The sequence below is a fragment of the Cervus elaphus genome, chromosome 1, assembly GCF_910594005.1.
Source record: "Cervus elaphus chromosome 1, mCerEla1.1, whole genome shotgun sequence".
In the NCBI taxonomy this organism is placed as follows: domain Eukaryota; kingdom Metazoa; phylum Chordata; class Mammalia; order Artiodactyla; family Cervidae; genus Cervus; species Cervus elaphus.
The window spans coordinates 72,401,344-72,414,212 of record NC_057815.1 but is presented as its reverse complement, the minus strand read 5'-3'; the positions used below and the strand labels follow the sequence as shown (position 1 = coordinate 72,414,212).

The window sequence follows — 12,869 nt, the reverse complement described above, 5'->3', positions numbered from 1 at the left end:
ATAGAACTCACAAGCACTAAGATAATTTCCAAGTTGTCCTGATGGGCAATAGTTGAAAAGCTTTGGATCTTGAGTAGTTCTAAGAAGACAGAAAGGAATTCTTGGATCAAACAAGTTTCCAAAGTACATGAACATATTGAAAGCTCCAAGCGGCCCACAGGAAAAGAAGCCTGTTCACCTTTGACTGAAAGCTGAGTAAACCTTCTCCACAGCTGATTCTCTATTATCATTAGTATGGAAACTAACCACATCTTAAAGCGCTGATCACTCACACTTACAACTCTTGAGTGTGCAGAAGATGTCTTAGTGTTCGTAAGGAAGACTAGTTGACAGTGATTTTCAACCTAGTTTCAAGTGTGTATTGAAGTTTACACAAAATATCCTTGATTTGAAGAAAATAATTTTTTCTGCCTCAGTTTGACCCTAGATGCTAAGATAACTTCTAGGGAAATAACACTTTATTTTAATAACTGTCTTTGTAGTTTTTGATGATATGTAGGCCCACATTAATTTCATCTGATGACTACAGCACCTCTGAAGTTTAAAATGGAGTATTGTTTTCTAACTCACAGATTAGAACAAGAATTATATATCATCCTTTCAAATCTTAATTCTATGTACCCACTGTGCTGTTTTACAGATACAGTAAGAAATAATTAGACAATTATTTCTCTTTATCACTGACAATGAGTCCATTTTTCATACAGCATAAACTTGACCTGTGTATTATTAATAGCTCTGCTTATGCCAGAGATTTCCTAAATAGTATTTAAATTATTTTCTGTTAATCCCACTAACAACCCATTGTCAAGCTAAAGTTATATTTAATAGTCTTATAATACTTTTTGTTATATTCTACCAACTTCACAGTGTCTTTTAAAAAATAACTTAAGTAAATTTGACTCCTCATTATTCATTTAATCTTAAAGCTTCTAACTCTGCTATATCATTAGTTGTATTATTATATTTTGTTAGTCAAATATGGGATTGGTCCTCAGATAATGAAATAGCTCTTTGTTGTTTCAAGTTTCTTGAAAATTAAAGCAGCCACCCCCTGCTCAAATTTGGAGTCATTGCTTGCATGAAATTGTTCAGCTCTACTTAACCAGATCTAATTATCAGTTAAAATTGTACAAATTGGTAGATTTTTCTGGAGTTGATGTGATTTTAAATCATTGACATTCGCTTTCTGGTTGTTGATTCAAGAAGGAGATGGCCTGAGCTATGAACACTTATTTGGGTATTTTTGACACTTCAATCTGACTTAACCAACTATAAAAACTTTGAGTTGTAATTCACTCAACAGGTTAAATAATTTGCATGTATTTATAAAGAAGGTAATAATACAGTTATATACCCCAAAGCCTTTGTCATTCTCTTGCCAAAGCATCTGTCTTCTGAAGTAAATATATGTAATACTTTTTATCATATCAATCATACTTCACATAGAATTTCTTTAATGCCATGAATTTTCATTGTCTTTAAAAAATGTTATTTTTATGAAGTTTAAACAGGTAAAGGGAAGACTATGTAAGTGTTTGCTCTCTGTTAAAGCTATTAGAAAGATAATACTCAAAAAAAATCTTAAAGCATAATTGTTAAACTCCAGTCCTTTGGCCACCTGATGCAAAGAGCCAACTCACTGGAAAAGACCCTGATGCTGGGAAAGATTGAAAGCATAAAGAGAAGAGGGTGGCAGAGGATGAGATGGTTAGATAGCATCACTGATTCAGTGGACATGAATTGAGCAAACTTTTGGAGATAGTGAAGGACAGGGAAACCTGGCATGCTCCCGGTCCACGAGGTCGCAAAGAGTCAGAAACAACTAAGCAACTGAACAATGAGAAAGAAAATACTCAAAAAAATCATAAAAAGGTATAATTGTTCATGTCCAGAGTAACTATATAACTTCAATTATGACTATACCAAGAAAATTATCTAGAGTTCATCATATGTCACCTAAAATTATTGGCAAAGACTTTGTTTTCTAGCTACATGAATGTTTTAAATGACTAGAAAATAGTTATTAGTCAGTCCCATAGGACTGTCTTTTGAAAAAAATGATTTTTTTTTTTTAAGAAAGAGCTTTCTTTGATACTGATTCCCTTCCTTCCTTCCTAAACACCACCAACTAAAATAAGACTAGACCATAAAATTTCAAAACTGACAAATATTTAACTATGTCCTTGGTAAAGTGTTAACAGAAAATCTAAGAAATTATCTTCGAGTATAACCTAAAGATAACTTATCAAATCATTTACTGGCATTAGAGTTGTTGTAATGTAATACAATGAAATTGCAATGTCCGTACATACTTCTTATGAAATATTTATCAGTTTGACAAAACTTCAGTGAAGTCAATATATTGTGGTTTATATTCATTCCCAAAAGAGTTAAGAACTCTTTACTACTGACGTAAATTGTCAGTGTTTTTACCACAAATCCTTACAAATATACCTAAAATTCTTGCCAAGGAACATTTATTTTTAAATTCATATACTGTGTTACCATTTTATTTTAAAAGGTTCACAGTTAATTTTTCTTTGAGAGTTTTGCCTGTATGTGATTTTCTCTACTGTTACTGTAGCTCAGACATGATCTGTGACCGATATTCTGCTGACCCTGGAGGATGCAGGATTGCAGGCTCCTTTTGTTGTTTAATCACTAGGTCGTGTCCATTTCTTCTGTGACCCAAGGACTGTAGCCTGCCAGGCTCTTCTGTCCATGGGATTTCACAGGCAAAAATCCTGGAGTGGGTTGCTATTTCCTTCTCCAGGGACTCTTCCCAGCCCAGGGATCGAACCCATGTCTCCTGCATGGCAGGCAGATTCTTTACTGCTGAGCTACCAGGGAAGCCCACACACTCCACTTAGGGCTTTAAAAGAAGTGAGTCCACTTGAGGTCATCATGCATTTGGAGGAGATGTGAGTCATACTCCCCAACTTTGATTCACTATATCTCTCTTGCATTTTGAAGGAAACAGTGGAGTGGCTTTTCTAGATTTACCACATTGTAAACTTGGATGTTTTGGGTCTTGGCATTGTCAGCTGACTCTTGGCCAGGCTGCAGGGGGTACCTGACCTTATGGTGTGTTTTTACTGTAACAAGTTCTGAAGCTAAAAATCAGCTATCTCACTTTCCCTAGGGGGCCATAGAGGCACCATATGATTATGCCACACACTGCTTACTTCTTCACAGCGAGCCAACACCAAAACAACACACAATACTGTATTTCTGGGGCCTTGTGAATTGAGATAGTACAAGTCCACATTATCATCCTTTTCTTACAAACAAAGTATTTTATTTTTGGTAAGTTACTGGATTACACAGACAAAATACAGTGTATGACTGATACCATAGACCTTAATATTACTGATGTCTTTTAATAACATGATCTTTCTTGGAGATGAGAGAAAGAAAAAAAACCCAATGTTATAAAAATAATGTTCATAACCCTTTACCAGCTATCTCACTTTCCCTAGGGGGCCATAGAAGCACCATATGCCCTTGTTCATGCAATTCTCTAAGTAAACTGCATTACCTATCACAAAATACTGAGATTCTGTGTTTTATTTTTGTTAGATTTCAAGAAATTCTAAACTGCTTGTTCCAGAATCGAGAAGAAATCCGGCAAGAATATCTAAAGTTAGAAATGTTGCTTAAAGAAAATGAACTTAAATCATTCTATCAACAACAGTGCCATAAACAAATAGAAATGATGTGTTCTGAAGACAAAGTAGAAAAGGTATTTAACAACTTTATCATTAATTCCTAGAGATGGTAAAAAACATGGAGACTTATAATTCTAGAAATTTAATAGTGTTGCATAATCACTCATCTACAAATACCTGGAAATGCCAGAGGGAATAGTGAGAACATTCTTTGAAATGTATAGTTAAGTGCATAAGAAAAATAAATAAATTCCTAAGTGTCAGAAACAAAAAGGAAATAGCTGTAAAATCTCAGTTAGATCTGTTGCTTCTGTGAGGGTTGACAGAATGGTTAACAGGAAGTTAACACAGTCAGGGAGAGTTGGGTACCAGAGTGCAGCAGAGAGAACAATTGACCCCAGAGGCAGGCAGTAGCTTACAGCTTGGATCAGTAGGAGATTCCACCCACTCCATCCCATCCCCACCCTAGAAGAATGTTTTGTCACTAACATTGTTACTATTTCCATTGCATCAGTGCTTAAAAAAAGAAAAAAGATAAACTTTTAATCAAACTTTTAATCAGTTTTATTATTTAATGTGGTAAAGTGTATTTTTGTCCCCCTCATACACACAGACCACTTTCACTATCCTGCTTTGATGTACACCGCTACTTAGATAAGGGTCCCAAGGGAGACAGGGATTTAGAAATGACAGTCCAAGAACTAGGAAACCTTCACTCTTAGTATTGGTAGTACACCAGAAAAGAAAGTGAAAGTGAAGTTGCTCAGTCGTGTCCGACTCTTTGCGACCCCATGGACTATAGCCTACCAGTCTCCTGCATCCATGGGATTTTCCAGGCAAGAGTACTGGAGTGGGTTGCCATTTCCTTCTCCAGGGGATCTTCCCGACCCAGGGATTGAATCCGGATCTTCTGCATTATAGACAGACGCTTTAGCATCTGAGCCACCAGGGAAGAAAACATGTTATCAACTAGCACAGGAAAACAAGAAACCAAGCCTTGGATAAAAAAGGAAAGTCTCTTTTGAAGACCATCATTATTGATATACTTTTCGCAGGATTTTGAGGTTTGAATTTTTACAGTCTGTTTGTTTTATTTAGCAAATCCCTAAAGTGAGAAATTAGCATAGGAAATGGTATCAGAGCAGTAATAATCTATAGGGAACTGAGTGGAAGCAATATAAAATCAGCCTGGTGAAACAAGCCTAGGTTTGGATTTTCAATTCAAACCATTAATGAGAGCTCACTGTCCAAAATTACAAAACACGTGAAACAATCCTCCACAGGCAAGTAAGCAGACTTAGCAAATATGACAGTCCCCTCCCCCACAAAATATCGGATACAACAAACTGATAAAACCTATGAAAACAAAGTCATCAAAGAAGGAATCAAAGATGAAAAGAATATATATATATATGAGAAGAAAACAAATGAAACTTAGAAATTAAAGATTTATTTACTGGAACTTAAAATTTCAATTTATAGGTGTAGTACTAGGCAATATTTTAAATACTTGACATCCATTAACACGTTTAATTCTCCGAAAATCCTGTGGGCTATATAATATTATTATCCTTGTAATTAAAATGAGGAAACCAAGGCCCAGAGAAGTCATTCTGTCAAAGATCACCCATCTCCTAGAGTCCTAGCTACTGTCTGAACTCCAGCAGGCTGATTCCAGAGCCTGAACTCTTATCCCTGGACAGAAGAGCCTGGTGGGCTACAGTCCATGGGGTTGCAAAGAGTTGGACACAACTCAGTGACTAAGCACAGCACACGAAGAGAGAATTAAAGAACTGGGAGATCTGAGGAAATCACACCAAATACAAGGTAAAAAGAGAGCAGATGTGAACAGGATGTTGTTATGTGAAAAAAAAACTAGAAAGTCATGCATTCATCTAGTAAATATATTGAAGGAGATATGTTAATGCAAAAGAGGAAGGGATAAAAAGGAGATATGTTAATGCAAAAGAGGAAAGGATAATGTGGAAACTCTAAGGCTTAGAATTTTCTAGAACTAATAAGTTGTCAATAAAATGTAAATTCAAGAAACATGAGTTCTAAGCAGGAAAGAAGAATGTATACTTGGAGGTGTGTAACTCCAGAGTACCAAAAATCAGAAAAATAAGCATTTTGAAAATAATGGATTCCCCCCAGTTTTGGTGTTCATTGATGATAAGGTTAATTGCATTTTTAAGTACTTTTGTAATTTAATGTGTTTTCAAAGTAGTTTATATAATTTAATCACATAGAGATTAAATACATGAAATGCATTCATATATTACTTATTAAAACCTTTCTTTTGTAGATAACCCCCAGTCCTGTTAGACTTCCACCTAAACCAAGTCTTCTTTTCCTGCTTTCTCAGAAGTAACAGTTATCTATAAAATTTTTACATATTTTTTAATATTTGAAAGCCATCAAACTTTTATAGGGCTTTAAAAAACACATTTTAGGTTTTTTCAGCCCAAGAAATGAGAAAGATGTGATAGGCTAAGAAGCTAATCATAAAGTATTAATAATGTGTCATGGTTATGAGAATATCAACCAGTTACTATTAAGCTGATTATCAAAACCAGTAATTTACTAAATATGCACTTATTATGCCTTTTTGAAAATATGTTTATTTTAAACCACTTTATTGAGATATATGATTGGTAAAGAAATTCACAAACATTTAGCATAGACAACTTGACAGGTTTGAAGATAAATATACACTAGCGACACTGTCACCACAATCTACGCCATAATCCTGTATCACACCTCCTAAAGTCTCCTCCCACCGCCTTTATTAATAGTAGTGTTACATTAACAGAAACACTTCACATAAGATCTGTTCTGTTAGTGATTCTTAAGTATACAACAATACACTATGATTCAGCTTTTAAAAAAGAAGAAAATCATTCCATTTGCAACAACATAGGTGAAACTGGAAGACATGCTAAGTGAAATAAGCCGGACAAAGAAGGACACATTCTACATGATAGTATTTATATGAAAAATCTAAAATCATCAAACTCGGAAGTAGAATCGAATGGTGTTGTCAGGAGTTATGGGGAAGGCAAAATCAGGAAGTACTAGGCAAAATGTACAAAGTTTTAGTTATGTAAGAAAAATACACCCTAGAGATCTGCTACTGTACAGTATAGAGCCTATAGTTAGAAATGTATTGAGTACTGAAAATTTCTTTTTAATTTTGTTTTTCAAGTATATTTAAAATGTCCTCACATCATTTTAAGGCAGAAGACTAGAATTTATATCATTGTTTAAAATTTGTTGCTATGTATTTTAACTTTCTTGAATTATAAGATTGTTGCCACTATTTTTGATAACCTTCATGACTTCCAAATAATAAGATATCTCATAGGATTAATATTGGGTTGGCCAAAAAGTTTATTTGAAGATTTTTTAAAAAACGAAAAAAAATTTTTTGGCCAACCGATATATCAGTTTGTTATTATGAAATCTCTACATGTGTTTGTTAAATGGAATTCTGAAAAACTGCTGTATTACCTATTCTAAAATTTGTATGTTATGTCTCAATTATTTGCATTTGCTATATTATAATTTACAGTATGATAATATTTTTCAGTTTTGTGTAGCTTTCCTTTAAATGAATGCCAATTTTCTGAAAGTGCAACTATCTGATTTATGTCTTGAAAAAAGGCAAGAAATTCAGTCATGGAAAGCTGATTGAGAATAGCTTGTTTTGAATACTTTTATATATATCCTAAGCATTGTGCTAGACACAATAGAGGTAAACAAAAATATGAGACATTATAGTACTTCAGTAATTTATAAACTAGTTAGAGCAATAAAATGATATAAAAATGACACAGCACTGTATGATTGTCATGTAAGGAGTAGTGCAATAATAAAAATGGCTAATATTGAGCATTAATTGTTTGCCAGACACTTTTCAAAGTCTTTTGCATGGGGTATTTCGTTTAGTATTTATAACAAGCCTATGAGGTATATCCTCTATTACCACGGTTTGTGAGCAGCAAAGATACAGAGAATTCAAGTAAGCTGTCTAGAGAGATATGCCTAATCAATGTGATCAAGCCAATATTAAACTCTGGCTGTCTGGCCTCAGTCTGCCCTTCTACTATACTATAAGTACTAAGTGCTATAGCTATTCAAAGTGAAAAAACAGTGACTTCTGGTTGAGGTGAAGAAAGGCTTCATAGTAGAGAGATGAGATTTATCCTGGGCATTTTTATGAAAATATTGTGTGCATGCTAAGTCGTTTCAATCATGTCCGACTCTGTGCAACCCTGTGGACTGTAGCCTACCAGTCTCCTCTGTCCATTGGATTCTTCAGGCAATACTGGAGTAGTTTCCATGCTCTTCTCCAGGGGATCTTCCCGACCCAGGGATCAAACCTGCATCTCTTACATCTCCTGCATTGGCAGGCAGGTTCTTTACCACTAAGTGCCACCTGGGAAACCCTGTATAAGAACTGTTAGTGGGAAAAAAATAAAAAGGAATACAATAGTCAAAACGGAACATCATTTGACCAGAGCACAATGTCGTCCACAACTATACTCAACACTTCCTGCCAATTCCCACCCCTTTGCCATTAGCAGATACCATTGAAGTGGTTGTAGCACTCTTCCTCTCTGAATCTGAAGTAGCCATAGTTAACCACTGTGAATAGATTGGAGATCACATATGATACAAGACATATCTTGCCATATTGGGAATTAATCAATTCTATTTAGAAGAGAGGGCCAAATTCTGGAAGCTTTGGTTACCAGGAATTTTATAATCTATTTTTATAGTAAAGAGGCAATCTTTGAAGCAAATAAGTAGTGTATTAGCAGAGCTTAGATTCAGGTTGCCATTTTTTGAACATTAGAATATTAGTACATTTAATAAGTTTGGTCTATTTAATCCCAAGCTAATTTACATAATAGTTATTTTCTCTGTCTTACCCTGTTGAATTGTCAACGTGTGTGACTGGAAACATTGAGACATAGAGGGAGGAAATAGATTTAGCTGAGTTCTTTTTTTCTGTTTGCATCCTTATTCTGCTTTTTTCAATACATTTGCCTTTTCTCATACCTCACTTTTGGTCATTTCAATTGCTTTTCCAATTTTTATAGCTATTCTCATGAGACTAGGTAAGCAATGGAGATAAAACCTCTTAAGTTTATTGGCTGTAAGCTACTGAAAAATGTACAAAGATATCTACAGATTTAGTTTGTTCTCACAGAATTGTCAAAGTATAGTTTTACTGAACTGCTTGCTAGGATAAGGGATTTTATATATGTCTTGGATCCTCTCCAAAGAGGTTTACTCTCATAATTGCTAAAAGAATCTCATTGATTCAGCTATGAATGGTTCTAGAATGTGGACTCTGAGAATTGTATTGAAGTGAAGCTCCTGGGTAATTTTATGAATGTATAGGGTTAATATACAAGTTATATTAATGAAATAATGAGTTCACTGTGTTAGCAGTCAGTTCTTTTGCACAAAACAGTAGTGTTATAATACCTAAATTTTAGAATTACATGTTTATTCTCGCTCAAGTCCTTTTATGATATTTTGGAAATTGTATTAATAAAACATATAAAGCTTCTTTGAAACTTTAATAGGAAACAATTTACTTTAATGTGAGGGTTTAATATACATATTTTAGAATTTCTTTCCAAACACTTACTTGATATTTATTTCAGAACAGTGATTCAGTAGGGATTACCCTGATGAAAAATGTCCCCATAAAGAACCATAATAGAGGATACATTTTATGAACATAAGTACAAACTCAAAAACATATTTCTTGAGATTTTCAGTCAAAACTTTTTAGTGTTAAATATTGACTGCATCAGACCCATAGATCATTTCCTGCCCTGATTTCTAAGAGTATCTACAATATTTGTAAACATTAGAGAAATATGAAGGTAGTTTCATTTAATTGCCTTCCTTCTGGCAGCTACAATACATTGATGTTCATTATTCAGATAAGGTGACTGAAGAGCCATACAGATTTGACTTGCCTAAATGTTCACACCTGCTGCATAGCAGGAAAAGTCAAGAAGCCGTGTATCCTACCTTCTGTTGTATCAGTGGCTCTAAACTTTTCAGGTTTCAGGACCCCATGCTACTTTTAAAATAAAATTTAAAAACCTTAAAGAGCTTTTGTTTATGTGGATTTCATCTACCAATATTCTATTTGAAATTTAAACTGAGATTTTCAAAAGTACATTATGTATTAGTTAAGAACAATTAATTACCCATTGCATGACAACATAAGTAACACTTGAAAATAGTTGTTTTCTAAAATGGAAAGAGGCAGTGAGAAGAGTGACATTATTTCCTATTTTTGCAGATTTCTTCATTGCCTGGCTTTTCCTCAAAATATCAACTTACCTTTTATGAAAGATAATAAGAAAGTTAGAGAGTGAGGCTTTTAATCCAGTTCAAATATAGTTCCTGATCCTTTTACATTTTTTTTTTCTGCCATAGGGTATGTTTATCCCTACCTCCAAAACCGCTGCAATGCTTGTTCTAACCTGTAGAGATGTGTTGTCTCAGGTCCAGCCATCATATCTGATGATTATTGAGTTTAGTGACTTTTGGCAATTAGCCCAAAGAAGTCCTACCATTTTGCCACCCTGTGCCCATGATAGTGTGCAGGACCCTTGAGGTAAAAAACTAGAAAGCCAGTTTTGAGCTCAATTCATGTGTAGATAAAACACCAAAAATATTTAGACTATCCATTATGTGTCCTGAACCAACCATCAAGTGACATCAGATGTTTATTACACTCAGATATAAACTATGTTTTAGTCTTTGACAACAGCCAGTCTGAAGTCCTTATAGACAAGACCTTAGAACAATAGAATACTCTGTTTCTTCACATCTTTCAAACTGAAGGCAAGATAAGAGCAGAACATGCATCTGCTTTGTTTTCAATAAGGAAATCACAGGAGTCAGGCCCCATATGAACTTTTCAAATGCAACATTTAAAAGCATATATTTTAGCAACAGGAAAAAAGTTATAGTCTTCAATTTGGCCGTTGTTTTTCTTAAAGTCATAAACTCTCAACAAGTAATTTTATAAAAATGACTCACAACTCAATTTCCTATTTTCCTGCAAGCAGCAGTATTGTGAGATTTCAAAGGGGAAATAACTTTAAGCATAAAAGTATAGCCTAATTTAATAGGCTACAATAGCACACTTAAAAGGAAATATACCACTGTACTGATATCACATACATCAAATATCACAAAAGATTGGCAATTAAATGCATTATTTTTCAGGCCACTTGCAGAAGAGATCACAGACTTGCAATGTTGAAAACTCGCCGTTGCTATCTAGAGAAGAAAAGGGAGGAAGAATTGAAGCAATTTGATGAGAATACTAATTGGCTCCATCGTGTCAAAACTGAAATGGGACTCTTAGGTCAAAATGGTCGTATTCCAAAGGTACATACATGTTTTATATTCAGATTTATTTCCTTAAAACTGAACTCCTTAAACTCACTGTTGTGTAAATATCTTTAATAAGGCAAATTTTTGTTCATCTCTCTCAGGTTTAACTGACTCATTTTACTGGTTTTAACTGAATATGCCTTCTACCTCCCTATTTACCTACTAAATTTCTTTTTCTTTACTTTCAGAAGAATAAAGTTACATTTAATGTTTTTCTTAAGTGATTGAATCCTTTTATGAGGTCGTTCTTAAGTCAGACTGAAGTAATTCTATTTCAGACTTTCAAACTGTGCTCGAATTTTCATCATGTAGGTGATTTAAATTTAATAAATTGATATTAGTTTTTAAATTAGTTTTAAATGTGGTCACCATTATTTGTATTATAGCCAAATAAAACCAGTTTGAAAGCTGTATGTATTTATGTTTATTACTGAATTGAAAATAGTCCATCTAGAATGTAAATTAAGTATAATTTGCCTTATACTTATAATCTAATATATTCATGTAATTGACAGTCTAAAATATAGCCCATCTCCAACTAGAGAAGTACTTAAGTACTTGTTTAGTGTTAAAAAAGCAAAAAAATTCATTGATGTGTACTAGTTTGCCTTTGTTTTCCCGTAATTATGTTAAGCTCCTAATTTTTAAAATGGTACAGTATTCTTTTTAGTAGTACTATTATTGCTTTTTTTTTTTTGCCTACTTATTAGCATTTATGAAGTTAATATTGTTCAGGTTATTTTCAGTAAATTTAAATTTTATTTACCATGGTCCAATCTAATTTTTCTAGCAGTCTGTCTTCTGTAACTCTCTTAAGCAGAAGTTTTCACACCTAAATATGAATCTAGAATTAGTGTTTCAATTCTTGTTTTTTAATGCATTTCATTATAAATAATTTGAAAAAATTAAAACTGTTTCTATTCCCATCAACCTATCCCACTCTCAGTCCTTTTTTAGTGGATATTTTCATAGCTGAAATAGGTATCTACTTTTAAGCCATTCTTTCTTATATAAGCAAACTGAGACATAACTTTGTGAAAAGATTTATTCACAGTCATACACCTCTAGACAGAGACCCAGTACTGTGACTTTCAAATTGCTGCCCTTTTTTCTGTACCCTCCTGCGTTATCTTCCTCTTAACCTGTCAAATTTATCTACTTCTGCATCTCCCATTACCATTAACCCTAATTCAGACTTCCAGCCCCCATTGCTGGACTGCTATGTTTGGCCTTCCTGCTTCCATTTGTATTCTACTGCCGTCATTCTGTACACTGCAACTAAAGTGAGCTTTCTAAAAAGTAACTTTGATTGTATCACTCTTCAGTGCTTTCTTCCATATATAGACTCTCTATTATGATTTCCCAGGCCTAGCATGACATCCAAAAACCTCTCATTTTATATATTACCTCTCATTATATTCTTACTTCAGCTACTACTAACTTAACTGTAGTTCTCATGATAGGCTATGCTCTTCCGGTTAGATTCAGTCATTAGTGTATCAAAGCATGAAAAAGATTAAAATTGTTAACTTGGTTTTTCAAAGATGAAGGACTAGCCAAGAATTATTATTGGATAAAATAGTTATACAACCAAGGCTTGTCTCTTTAAGAGTGATACAGAAAGATAAAACAAGATTATTGGAAGTAAATACAGGATTTTTTTTTTTTTTAAGAGAAAAGATGGAATATTTGGTAAATATGTTCATATTGTTAGGGTTGTTGAATTTTCTAACTGGAAAAGATGAAAGAGTAAATCTCTTA

At 33.8% G+C, this 12,869-nt stretch overlaps 1 protein-coding gene across 1 annotated transcript in view; it reads left to right on the top strand.

The window, feature by feature from the left end:
* Positions 1 to 12,869, top strand: part of KIF18A (kinesin family member 18A) — a 78,850-nt gene that overhangs the window by 21,862 nt on the left and 44,119 nt on the right. The window contains exons 10-11 of the mRNA XM_043908374.1: positions 3,583 to 3,745; positions 10,938 to 11,102. Of these exons, the coding sequence (XP_043764309.1) occupies positions 3,583 to 3,745; positions 10,938 to 11,102 (328 nt within the window). The remainder of the gene's footprint in view (positions 1 to 3,582; positions 3,746 to 10,937; positions 11,103 to 12,869) is intronic.